The sequence below is a fragment of the Platalea leucorodia genome, assembly GCF_965183815.1.
Source record: "Platalea leucorodia genome assembly, chromosome: 2".
Classification (NCBI taxonomy): Eukaryota; Metazoa; Chordata; class Aves; order Pelecaniformes; family Threskiornithidae; genus Platalea; species Platalea leucorodia.
The window spans coordinates 114798565-114812576 of NC_138824.1; the positions used below are offsets into that span (position 1 = coordinate 114798565).

Genomic DNA, 14012 nt, shown 5'->3' on the forward strand with positions numbered 1-14012 from the left:
ATGTGGGTGGCCAAAGAGTAGGGATGGGAAGCAAGTGACCCACTCATGATATGCAAGGTCCAAGTTCAGATCCCAACCACGCATCCAAGGGGACACATGCATCTAAGGACAGAGTGTTGACCACATGGTTACATGGGACTTTGTCTGTATAGAATACTTGCTATCATGAAGGTACCATTTTCCTCAGTGGAGAGCTCACACAGGCGGATGGGGTGCCTGGAGACTACTTCATTTCTCGCAGATATTATTTACACAGCTCAGAACACCATCAGCAGCAGAGATGGCAGGAAGCAGCTCCCACGAGCACTACTGTCCAGGACCTGGTCCTGTGGGGCTCTTCCACACCATATACAATATAGACACAACTATCCAGACCACTATCCTGAGAGCTCTGGACTAGGGATTCAGACCAGTCTCAAATAGGAGAGGAACCTGAACCCCCTCACTAAATGAATTATAAAAATAAATCATTGCCATCTCCTCTGGAGAACTATGAATATAGGTCTGAAATTTTCCCTTTTTCTAGCCAAAATGATCAAATGCATAACAGGTTCACTGTCCAATTACCCAACAACTGAAGCTGCATTTGGGAGGCATGTTTACTGTTTTATATAAGCAAGTCCGTCACCCTGCGGACCATGCCGTTCTTGCTGTTCCTCCTTCCCCCCTCCCAGAGGGCTGGCTGAGAAGCTGGCTTGCTTCGCCCCCATCCCCCTTAGCTAGATTAAAACAGATGGCAGAGGGACATGAAATAAAGAGCAAACACAGATGAGTGACTAATTTTCCAAAAGGAGAAAAAAAAAAAAAAAAAAAAAGCCCTCAACTTCAACACTAGAAGCAGCAAGGAATGCATAATTACTTTCTGAACATCATCCTTCCCCATATAAGCAAACGCAGCAGTCGCCACAGATATGATGACAATAAGCAGGGGAGGTATCCTCCAGGCACGCTTGACAAGCAGCATAGGACTACACTGCAGTCCAACAGATGCAAGTAGAGAACACGGCAAAGGCACCAAGGAGTGCATCACAGACTAACCCCACCTATGCGGCAACCCTGCTTCCCAGGCAGGTTTTGCCAAGTGCTCTGCTCATAGTTACCTGGCTGAGTTTAAAGCTAGGTCAAGTGGTACCTCCCCAGTAACCTCAGCAACACCTTTGAAATGCAGGAGGCAAGGAGCTACCCTCCCCTGTGACAGAAGCGCGGGAAACCCCAGTATGTGATGTTGTCACGTTTGGGCTTGAAGAGTCTGGTATTTTGCAGACTGGAAAACACGGAGCACTTGGTAATGCTCATGAAGTAACGAAGCAAGGACCACAGCCTTCTGGAGGGATATGTGTCAAAGGACCCATAGCCAACACGCTGCAATTTATACAGCCTCAATAGGAAACATGAAGGTGAGTTAATTACACCAGGGAGATGAGGACAGGAGCTCTTTCCATGCTTCACACTGCCTCCTTGCCAGAGATTACTGCCTTTGTGCTGGTCCTGATGGAGCTGGTGCTTGCATCTCTGTTGTCAGCATCCAGTGGCAGAGGGCAAGTTCACCTTCCCTGGCAGCTTCAGCAAGCCCTCAAACTTTGCATCTCAGCTGCTTCAGTGGAAGCACTACCTCCCTCCCATTGATTTTGCTCCGGAAACAGTAACATGACAGAGCAGACATACGGGGTGGTAACTTTCAGGGCTAAATCTGTCAGACTTTGTCATTTTAGCCATTTGGGATTACTTCTGTTGGCTGAAAGAATTTAAAGAGCCATCCAGAAAATTAAAGCAAGCATTATCTTTGTTGTGCCAGTTACAAAATACATTGCAGTGTATCATTTTGCCACCACAGGGACTCTTAGACTGGAAACACGGCTAAGAAAAGCATCAAATGCAGGTTTACTACGCAACTTCTGTGCCTTGCATTCAAGGCACAGAAATGGACTTTTCTTTGCCATTCTGTAAGAAATCAGAGCTCCTGTGCTCAGGCAATAAATGGATTTGTACATGTCTAAGCTGGAGGCATGTATTCTCCAGGACTCTCAGATTTGTTTCTTTCACATGTTATATGGATATTCAGGGCATGCTGCAAAGCCTGTCTGGTTACCCATGCTTGTCCTGAGGGGGTGCTTGGGAGGCAAAATTCTGTATTGTCTTTAGTTTATATTAGTTCAATTGTTCAGTCTGTGATTCTGTAGTTATTTGTGGCCTGTGTTTCTAGAAATGGGTCTGTTATGACCTTCTACAAGTGGAAATGATAAATAACTCCAATTAACTGAGGCTCAAGCAGCAAAACCTAAACAGCTTTTGAGTTACTCCTGCGGCTTACCCATACATTTCAGGTCCAGAGTGTGCTCAGTCCAGTGGACTGAGTCAGCATTACTCAAAACAGGGAATCCAAAGCATTACTTCAGGATGCACGTATGAATATTTGCTGACAGATGAAGAACTGGAAATAACCTCCCAGTTAAGCAGCAAATATAGGAAGAAAAAAAAAAAAAAAAGTTCTAAGCATGCAGAAATGTAGATTGGGTAAGGAAAGCTGGCAACCTTGTGATTTCTGCTTCGCACTTCAAACTGCTGATAGACATCTACTTTGCATTCCAGGAATGGCAGGTTTGCAGCAGCTGCCTTCAACTGGCAAGTAACTCCTCTTATAAACCTGCCAGTCACCCCTACCTTGTCCCAGGGGATACAGCACTGTGGCTTTAGGAGCCTTAGAAAGAATTATTGGGAGGAAAGAATTTAAGGACAGGGCACTAAGAATCAAGTGAAAATGCTTCTCTCCTCCTCCTCACCTGTTGGGACTCTAGGGTTCAGGCTCAACAAAGTACATATCCCCTATCAGATTCAGTAGAAGTTCACCCTCTTTAAACAGATTTGTTTAATCCAAAAAGAGTATTATTTCCTTCTACTCATATTTAATACAATGGATCATTACTAAGCTAATTGTCATTAGTATATCACATGGTTGGTATCTAAAGGCACACAGCCACATCAGGAAGGATTCTTACAAGCTTATAAATACTGATTTCAGAAGCAATTTTAGCTCCCAAGCAAGGCTGGTACTTACAACTATTTTATCCTTCTATGATTATTTTAGTCTTACCTCCAGTAAGTGTCTAGTTAGCCTAAACAGGAACAGGCGACAAAAACAGGATAACTGAAAAGAAGCATGGAGTCTTTCCCTTCATCAGGAAAAGAAGCTTGTAGGATCGGTTTCCACTAGAGCAAGCTGGGCTTTTCTAACTGGCTTACAGATCAGTCTGGCCAATAGGGCAAGAGATCCCACAAGCAGGTGAAACACTTCATCATTTCAGAGCCAGCTGAAGCCTGTTTGAGTGAGACAGATGGGCAGGATCTGCCTCTGCCACTGGCACAACTTTGTGTTTACTTAATGCACAAAGGCTGTTATTGCTGTCTCTTCATTCAATCAGTTGCTCATTTTGCTTTTTGAGTACTGTTAGTGTTCTTAAATTAAAGACATTTTTGCTAAGGAACCCACGTGGAAAAAAGCAAGCAAACACCCCCCCAGTACACTCAGAAAACTTGTATTCAAAAGAACTACTTAAACTCTAATCAGCAAGTTTTCTCACTGCCAGTGCTTAAAGCAATATAAAATGAACCAGGACCAAAAATCAAGAGCTGTAAACTTCTAACAGTTCAGTCTAAATTCAGGATCCCAAAGAGTAGGCTCACGATGCCTTTCCCAAAGGCATTCCCATCCATGTTTCTCCAGCAACCAGTGTTTCATATTATTTCCGGGTTTACTCAAAGGCAGAGGAGTGCTTTTTTCCAAACCTGGAAGGACCAACTAATGCTATTGAACAAGAGCAATTTTATTACTATTCTGTAAATCTCAGACATAAATGGGTGGTTATGGGCTTAATAACATATGCACATGCTCCTGCAAAACTGAGGAGCACCAACAACATTCCCTTTTCTTTGAGTGGTCACTAGACAAATTCAATGTTTACTTTTGTGATAAGGCTGCGCAGACGTTTTTCCCCGTGCCTTCTAAACAAGATCAGTAGGATGATATCTGTGCTTTCACAGACAAGGAAGTTCTGGTCACCTTAACATGCCATATCTGGGAGGAAAGGAAAAAAGATTTGTAGAAGTGGCTAATTCCTCAAAAATAATAATGTTCATGTATCCAAGAGAACAGACACACTGTCTTAAGTGAACAGCAGCTTCCTTTGTTTACAGGTCTCTTGTTCAGCAATTGAAGGCTAGTATTTTAATGGGTCAACTGAAATACCATACTTGTATTTTAAGAGCAGTTATAGATTAATTTACTGTGGTAAGACGTATAATGAAGTTAAAGTACAAGACATCATTTTCCCCACCTTAAATTCAAGACAATGGAATGCAATACACAGAATCAAAGCTTCAGGTCTTTCAAGAGTTTTCCAACAACAACAGCTGCATACTTGAAAAGGTAATAATAAAAGACAGCGCTTCCAACTGCAGCAAGAGCAACTTCCATGGAATAAGAAATATTAGTGATAAGCTGATAGATTCAGCTTAGCCCTTCAAGAAGGGCACTGAGTTGTCAGTTCCATGAAAGTAGCCTTAAAAACATCTGGACTGTAAGAATTTCTTTGAAATTAGTTACATGTCACTGCTGAACCCATTCTATAATTGCTGAAACATAGATTTCTCTTCAGTTCAGCATGGCTGCAAGTTTGATTTCATTCACCAAAGTAAATTCACTACTCAGAGAAGAGGGTTCCAAGTCTTCCACGCTTCCTTCTGAAGTCTTGTGTCAGGTATGTGGCCATAAGGAGATGCCCACACCACAGGGCAGAGGGACTGTGCCTGCTCTGTGAGGCAAGAGCTTGGTAGACTCACACAGGGATAACAGCAAAGTCCAAGCTGAAAGTACAGTATGTACTTATGCCAGTATGCCCACAGCACCTGGGGGTATCACCTGAGATTAGATCTTCCCTGCATTAAATGCATGCAAGAGAAAATTCATGCTACGAAGAGAAGGAAATACAAATATGCAAAGTAGGATAGCAGGGAAGTACTCCTGTAGCTATTTTTCAGAGAAAAAACTGACGCACTTTAATGAATTTGCTCAAAAATTGACAAGGAAAGCCTGCAGCAGAGGGACAGAACCATAGAATCACAGAATCATCAATTGTTTAGGTTGGAAAAGATGTTTAAGATCATAAAGTCCAACCATTAACCTAGCACTGCCAAGTCCACCACTAAACCATGTCCCTAAGTGCCACATCTACCTGTCTTTTAAATACCTCCAGGAATGGGGACTCAATCACTTCCCTGGGCAGCCTGTTCCAGTGCCTGACTGCCCTTTCAGTGAAGAAGTTTTTCCTAATATCCAGTCTAAACCTCCCCTAGCACAACTTGAGGCTGTTTCCTCTTGTCCTATCGCTTGTTACTTGGGAGAAGAGATCGACCCCCACCTCGCTACAACCTCATTTTAGATAGTTGTAGGGAGTGATAAGGTCTCCCCTCAGCCTCCTTTTCTCCAGGCTAAACAACCCCAGCTCCCTCAGCTGCTCCTCATAAGACTTGTGCTCTAGACCCTTCACCAACTTTGTTGCCCTTCTTTGGACACACTCCAGCACCTCGATGTCCTTCTTATAGTGAGGGGCCCAAAACTGAACCCAGTACTCGAGGTGCGGCCTCACCAATGCTGAGTACAGGGGCACTATCACCTCCCTGGTCCTGCTGGCCACACTATTCCTGATACAAGCCAGGATGCTATTGGCCCTCTTGGTCACCTGAGCACACTGCTGGCTCATATTCAGCCAGCTGTCGACCAACACCCCCAGGTCCTTTTCCACCAGGCAGCTTTCCAGCCACTCTTCCCTGCCAGAGAACCCAGCTCTCCTGCATCCTAATCCAGTGCACTGTTTACAGGATCATCCTTCATACTCCTAAAAGTGATTCAGTTGCTTGCTGAGGACAGAAGCCAGTGATGGCCACTGATTGAACTGAGTTCAACTTAGCAAGAGAAAATCCAGAATTAGTTCATCCTGGAAGTGATCAAAAGAGAGACAAGCAGCAGTCCTTAAATGCTGCCAGCGTTTCAACTCCACATATTTATAAAACCGTCTTTTTAGCTAATGATCACCCAATAACCTTGCATGAGTTCCCACCACAGTTAGCAGAGGATTCCCATCCCACTTGGACAGGAAAGCCACCAAACTTTGCGACTGGCAGTCCCAAGCAGCACAGCCTGCTGAATGGCTCTGTAACCTCAAAGGCAGCCACCACTTTGGAGGGCAGATCTTGTCACCATACTGCTGTCTCCCTTGGATGGAGCCACACTCTTTGGTCTGCACAGCAGCCCGCAGGGACCACCCTGGACACCTGCTGCTGGGGCTGTGAGGGCAACAGCAGAGGGTCTTAACACTCCACGTAGGAACAGAAGGGCGGTATGTCCAGATGGGTACCATTAAAGAACAGGTTATATGTCCCACAAACAGGAGACTCCAGCACAATTATCTAACAGTAGTACGCTAAAAACTTGGTGTGGTAGTCTTCGATACTGCTGTGTTTCCGTGCTAGCAGCCTGAATGAAGTCTGAGTGTACCAGCCAACAATCTTAAAACCACACAGAGAAGCATAATCAGCGCACATGGCATGTAAGCACATTTCTGTCACTGTGCTTCTTATAAAGAGCCTCCAAATCACTGCAGCACTAAGAAAACCTACTTATTCCTACACACCAGTTTTGTGAACCCACCCACTATTTTCCTTACTCCACATCACAAACTAAAGAATGTTTCAAAAGCTATTAATCAGCTTTCATCGTCTCTAAATTGCTTTTTGCTTGCTTGCAATTAAGGACTAATATCCAAAGAGTTAGAAATTTATAAGGTAATTAACCATAATGAGTAACTGTTCTAAAATATGATCAACTGCTGGATATCAACAGAAGTCTTAGTTTTTCCCAATAAACTTTTTTTTTCCTATGTATTTATACAAGCTCGAAAATGAAGATTTATTTAGCAGAGGTTGAACATTCACCACAAAACACTATACGTGCCTATTCCTTCTCTGGAAGTCAGCTAGCTATAGACAAAAATATCTGCAAACTAGCAATTACTGTGGATTCAGAAGGTTTTAAGGTGACACTGACATGATGAAAGATCTATTTTTATGTGTGTGAAGTATATTTCAAGTTCAGAGAGAGGAACACAGAGAGAAAGAGAGCACACACATGCTGTAATCAGCTCATGCACAGGACAAGATTCTGCTCAGCATTTGTAAATATCACCACATAAAATACATTTCCTTTCCTTGTTCTTCCATACAATTAAATGTTGGTCAACCAATGCTAAAAACCTTTTTGAGTAGGTCAATAACATATTAAGCATTGCCCAGGTTAGAATATCAAACCAAATTAATGAGCTGGGTCCAAGGTTACATACAGTATATGAGATTCTTTTTAAGCTAGTCCAGCATAATACCAAAAAGCTTTAGTTATGTTAATGAGACCCATTTTTCCTAAGAAAATTTATTCACTTATTTTACGTATTTCCCTACACGTGGCATCCAATGCAACACAAGCATAACCCTCTCACTACACTCCAAAAATTATCAGAGAAAACCCCACTTCATCTAGTAGATCTTGCACGCACAAGAAATTGCATGTCAAAACTTGCAAGAGGATGAAATCTGATCCTCTTAACTGAGTTACAAGCTCTAATCTAAACAGCTGGGAACTAGTACTTCAGCTGCAGTCCGTAGAGTGCTCAGAAACCGTTCTTGATAAGAAAGTAGGGTGCACATCCTCAGAACATAACTGATAATTTAATTCATCAGTATTTCCCTGCTTTTTGCTTCCTGCAGAGCCATAAGAGGAGGCATACTATTTCTGTAGACAGAGACATTAGCAGAACAACTAGCATGCAAGTTTTCTGCAGTCTTCTTCGGCAGCAACCACAGAATAGCAAAACTTGAGGAAAAGTAATGAAAATCTATGTATAGTATTTCAGTTAGACAGTAAGTCAACCATTTTAAGCTTTAAAATTTATTCAACTGTTTCATTTTAGAGGTGCACAAGAGGAAGCTCTAAAATGAAACTTTCAATACACAATTGTTTCTTCTCCTGTTTGTACTGCAATGTTTCACATTTCTGTTTTCTCTTGAAAACTATGTCCCAGTTTAGAAAGCCTAGGCTTATCTATACACAAGGAAGGACTCACATACTGATGGGTGAAAAGGAGTTTATATAGAGAGTTTATAGAGAGGAAAAGAGTTTATAGAGAGAAAAAGAGCATTATGCCTGCTTCCTGTGGATTAAAGTTTTCAACAGTCATTACATTGCTTAGTGGAGTAGACAGTGCTAGCCTAAAAGCAGTATTAGTACTTACTTTAGGATGCAATTGTCCACATTCAACTAGTTTCAAGACTCCACCACAATCTATTCAGAGTAAGCATTTAGCAGGAGGGCTGGCTCTGCACCCCAGGGGCCGCACTGATGCCGCTGCCCTGCTCGAGGAACAAGGCTGGTTCCCCCGTGCAGCAACGTGCAGCACCCCGCAGGGCAGGGCCATCTCAGGCACCACGGCACGCTCCTCTTCCCTGCCATGCAAACAGGCCCTTCCCAACAGCACAACCAAGGAGAAAGAGGAGGCCCCTATTCTGGAGGCAGAGCATCCCACGTAGTGCTAGCCAGGAAAAACTGTCTGGAGCCAGAATCATTTCTAATGATAAATCTGAGGTTCTTGTAAGTTTGGGGCCCATGGCCTTTTAAGATGACAAAAATGAAGACTTCCTGGAGGCTGAAGATGCACTTTCTGAATGTTTTTACTTTTCCAACAGGTAACTGCTACTGGTAAAGATCACCTTTAAAAGGGAACATGGATTTAATAAACTCAACTGAACAAAACGGTACATCAGAAGAACTATTCAAATGGGTGACATCCAAGATTCTTATATCCATTACCCTGTCTGCGCTTGCACTAATGACAACGGCCATCAATTCTCTTGTGATGACTGCAATAATTGTGACAAGAAAGCTCCACCACCCTGCCAACTACTTAATCTGCTCTCTTGCAGTGACTGATTTCCTTGTGGCAGTCCTAGTGATGCCCTTCAGCATTGTCTACATTGTAAAGGAGACCTGGATCATGGGGCAAGTGGTGTGTGACATTTGGCTGAGCGTGGACATTACGTGCTGCACATGTTCCATCTTGCATCTCTCTGCCATTGCTTTGGACCGGTACAGAGCAATCACGGATGCTGTGGAATATGCACGGAAAAGGACACCTAAGCATGCTGGCATCATGATTGCAGTGGTATGGATCATATCCATTTTTATCTCCATGCCGCCTTTGTTTTGGCGGCACCAGACAACCAGCAGAGATGACGAATGCATCATCAAACACGACCACATTGTTTTCACCATTTACTCTACATTTGGCGCCTTCTATATCCCACTGGCCTTGATTCTGATCCTTTATTACAAGATATACAAGGCAGCAAAGACATTTCACAGAAGAAGCGTCAGCCGGATTGTAAGGGAGGAGGTAAATGGACAAATCCTTTTGGATGCAGGTGAAAGAAGCACCAAATCAGCTTCGATGCCCAGCACAGCGGAGAAGACATCAGATCCCCTGGTGGACTGTGATAAAATCAATATCACCCTACGAAGCCCCAGGTCTGAATCTAAGCACGAGAAGTCCTGGAAAAAACAGAGAATCTCTAGCACAAGAGAGCGAAAGGCAGCAACTACGCTGGGTCTGATCTTGGGGGCATTTGTGATCTGCTGGCTCCCTTTTTTTGTAAAAGAAGTAGTTGTTAATACCTGTGAGAGATGTCACATCTCAGAAGACATGTCTAATTTCCTAGCATGGCTGGGATATATAAATTCCCTTATTAACCCTCTAATCTACACAATCTTTAATGAAGATTTCAAGAAAGCCTTTCAGAAGCTTGTGCGGTGTAGGCAATATCTTTAAGAGCTTTTGTTCATATAAGGAGAACATACTCATTGGTTTTTTAACCTGTATAAATTTATATAACTGAGATGGCGTTTGTTGTATTTAAGGAAAAGCACCAAGACTCTGCATTTACATTATGACTTTTTTGTAGCAGTAGTACTGGGAGCATAAATTGCCCAAGTTTTAAAGAGATGGATCATCTGGGATGTTTTGCTCTGGAAAAAGAGATAGCATATTGCGGGTCTGATCCAGTTGGGATTTGCACAGCTGCTTAGCTTGAAGTATAAGGTATTACCTTAAATATGAAGGAAACACACACTTGAAGTAGACAAAGAAACAAAATTTTTAAAAAAACAAGTAATCCTCAGTCATCAATGAAGTTTTAACATGCAGGTTTTAAACCCTAATCACAAATAAGAAGATAGAAAATACACTTTGGAATTAAGACATAATTTTATTAGCTTGGCAGAGGCCTGCAGCACAGAGCCAAGCCATCCCCAGAGAAGGGTAGTAGCTTTAAACATACCTGGCATCATCCTACGTTGATTAGCTGAGCGCAGCTGCAGCCCTGCCTTCTCCCACAGATGAAGGACTGACCTGTGTCAGTCCTGCAGCCCCAGCAGCAGGCAAGGTGCTTTCATGGGTTACCAGTTTCATAGCAAGCCAGCGTTGTGAGCCCTCTGCCATTGCACACCCACAACAGACGTGGGTGTAGGCCCCAGGGAAACAGCCGGACAGCTGGGGCACCTCCGGTGAGCTGGGTACACAGGGTGCCTGGTGCTCTGAGACACCATTTCAGTAGGGACTAGGGAGAGTTAAGCTCATAAAGAGCAGCTGGTCCTCCTTATAGAGATGTTCAAAGGGAGAGAAGCATGAAACAATCCTTCCCTCATGTCCTCATCCCTACCTTACACACCTGGCCAGGCACAGCCCCTGTGACTTTCAGCACCAAACCCAGCCACACAGTTTGTGCCAAGGTCCCCGGAGCATTGCTGTTGGTGGGTGGCTTAGTGAGGTTTGGCTGAGGGCTACTTAATGAAGAACTCAGGCTGGCAGCTCTGGCTCAGCATGTTCAACCCTCCACCTCCAGAAGCCTGAGGTTCCCCAAGTCTTTTCTTGACTGCCTCAAGCACTAGGGCTGTGCACCCTCTGTCCAAGCATGTGAGAAAGCAGAGACCGACCATGGTGCTGGCAGCGTGGGTCTCTGGAAAAGGCCATGCAGTAGCTTCTCCAGTAAGGGCAGGGAGAGCGACTTCAGTATGCAGTGCACACCTGGGGAGGGCATCCTCTGGGATGCTCCCTGGCTGGCACCCCTAAGCCCCTCCTTTGCCCAGAGCATCTAGTCCACATCCCCAGTCCCAGCAGAGCTAAAACGACCTTATAGACACTCCAGCCAGCCCTGGCCAGCTGGTTCAGTGAAAGATAGCCACAATGAACAAATTTCTTTGTGGGCTGCCTCCTAAGGCCTCAAGATGGCACCTTGGCCAATCTTGATTTACATGCTCTAGATGCCAAGTCACAGCGCTAATGAGGGCAAGAACAACTCTTGCCTCAAAACCAGCAGTGCAAGTTTACCAACAGCTAAAGGTACTAACAGAGCAGTGAGCATTTACCCCCAAGTGCAGATGAGTCGCTAAGAGCCACACCTGAACCCAGGGACAGGTTGTGCACTTTTCAGGGCAGACAGATACAGGCTGTGTCACTAAGACCCTGGCTTTGCATTCATTGCCAGCCATTCGATGCTGTCGAGCAGGAACAGGGACTTGAGGCTCCTTACAGGAACTACAAACTCCACTGTCAGGAGCAGCAACCTCCTGCAAAGGTGCTCTGGTTTGGCACGTGGGCCAGCAGCTTAGGGACATCACAAAGAAGCTGAGACATGAGACCACTATGCACACCCTTAGTTTGGGAAAGGTATCACTGATCTTTGCAGCTGTTCTTCCAAGGGACTTTCAATGGTTTGCATTGAACAAGAAAACACAGAAAGAAGCCATCACTGTCATTTCTATTTCCCCCTCTCCCTCCCCTGTATTACAAACTCTGGAGTTTAATAATTTTTGTATTTTGCCCACTAGCTACCAGCTGACACAACAGCTGTCAGAGGTGTTTCTTGCAAGATGACAATGTTTGAAATCTGAGATATTGAACTAATTTGTTTCTGTCACTTGCAACTTACTGTATTCGGCTTTCACATCAAGGTCCAGATGAGATGCTATTCAGAAGTACTAGAAATGGTGCATTTGCTTTACTGTTGATTTTAACCCAGCCAGGAATCTAATGGAAAGCTCACTTGTCATGCCGTGTAGCTCTAGCGCAGCAGTAGCACAGCTAAATTTTGAAGATACTAGGATGCGACAGAATGGAATTTGGCTCATGCTCAGTGCAAGCTAGCGCATTTCACTACCATTGCAGTCAGAGCACAGCCTCTGCAGCCCCCGTGACCTCAGCAATGGCTGTATTATGCTGAAAGAGAAAAACTGCTTTAAACATCAGCTGTGCTCTACTGTCTCCAGAAAGAGCTGTGGAATTCAGCTTTCTAAAAGGATTAGCAGATTAGCAGAAGGCAGCAAAGAAAACCCCACTGAAACCTTTAAGATTGAAGACTTCTGTTTCCCACGTTTCCTGAGTACTGAGTCATAACATTGGATATCGAGGGGCAGCACTTCCTCTCCCCCTGCTTCTCCCTTTATGACTGCTGGAGGGTAGAGTATATTGTTTATCCACTTACGGGTAAGAAATTTGACAACATCTTGTGAAATCAATTCGGAAGAAAAAATAGAGGTTGCTTTTGAAGAGAAAAGATACTTAAAATACTCATATTTCAATAATAATGGCTAAAGCTCAAAGAATGGAACGATATGTAGATAAACAGAAAATAGCTGTCATTTATGCACTGTTAACAGTATTATACTCTGAATCTAATTAAGTTGCTAAACATTTCTCAAGATGCAGGGTGGTTTCTTTTGTATCGTTTTCACTGAGCTGTATCTGCTCACCCTTCAACACTCCAGTGGTGGAAGATGCAACTACAAGAAATCTAAGCAAACGAGTGTGTAGTTATCCTATTAAAAGCACTTGCGGCTTGCGGACCATCATTTCTTGGTGTCTGACTGCAATTCATCACTTGGTTCTCTAACAGAATCCACTGTGCCAAACACTTCATCACACAACCCCACATAGTATCATATCCTCTCTAGCATTTATCCGTGCATGTGATGTGGTAAGAAAAAACTCGAGTTCCTCTTTCAAAATGCATAAAGGTTAAGATTCCTGTGGGATGCTGCTTTCCCCTCCCCATGAAGTACACAGGCATCCACCAAAACTTAGCACTGGATTCAAGGAGCAAAAGGGAGCAAGATTTTATGCACTGGAGTTAAGATTTTTTGCAAGTAGCTCTGTGCCCTGAGAGAGTTCAGTCTCAGCAAATAGAAAAAATTACGTCTGGTTTCCTACCTCTATCAGAAGACTGTACGTGTGTGTTGCAGGGAAAGGGTTTACATCTCCTCTAGGGTTTGCACAAAGCTTCCTGCATCCCTATCCCTGCTGCAGCTGCCCTCCCCATTGCTGTTTGCTGCCTACCCATCCGCCCATCAGTTTCGATTTCTTCTAACACCCAGGGAACTGGATTTGGAGCAGCTGACCTGCTCCCACTTCAGCTTTCACACAGAATGATTCCTGAAGCAGCTGTGAACACTATATCCAGTTCAGGTGGATGATTTTTGGTAACAGCAAGCAGTTAAATACACCTCATTATCCTGTACTCATTTCTTTGCCTTTCCTCCCTGCCAGATGCTTTATTGGTGTCCTTTCCTCTTGAGGATGGCATATCCCTACAAAGGGCTTGGGGATACAAATACACTTCTGTTTTAGTGATGCAGTCACACTTGTTAACGCATGACTGTACCACCCAGGAACACCCACCTCATCCAAATGCGCTTTTGGCAGTCACTGTCTTCAGCTGGTGCCTAATTGTTCTTGGTGCTAGGGAGGTACACGGAAATAACTATGTGCCAAATTATTTTTTCCCGTAGTTACAAACTCAGCACATTATTTCTAGGCAGCAAGTACACATTACTATTTGGCCTTTGCATTTCAGATTCCGTT

The 14012-nt window shown here is 43.9% G+C and overlaps 1 protein-coding gene across 1 annotated transcript; it reads left to right on the plus strand.

The window, feature by feature from the left end:
• Nucleotides 1-1318: 1318 nt before the first annotated feature.
• Nucleotides 1319-10107, plus strand: HTR1F (5-hydroxytryptamine receptor 1F). Its single transcript, XM_082330743.1, has 2 exons — nucleotides 1319-1397; nucleotides 8788-10107. Exon 2 carries the CDS (start codon nucleotides 8826-8828, stop codon nucleotides 9924-9926), a length of 1101 nt encoding a protein of 366 aa, XP_082186869.1. The 5' UTR covers nucleotides 1319-1397; nucleotides 8788-8825; the 3' UTR covers nucleotides 9927-10107.
• Nucleotides 10108-14012: the final 3905 nt, after the last annotated feature.

What these genes read in the sequence shown, in the direction of transcription:
- HTR1F (XM_082330743.1), top strand. Translation starts at nt 8,826, where the DNA reads ATGGATTTAATAAACTCAACTGAACAAAACGGTACATCAGAAGAACTA.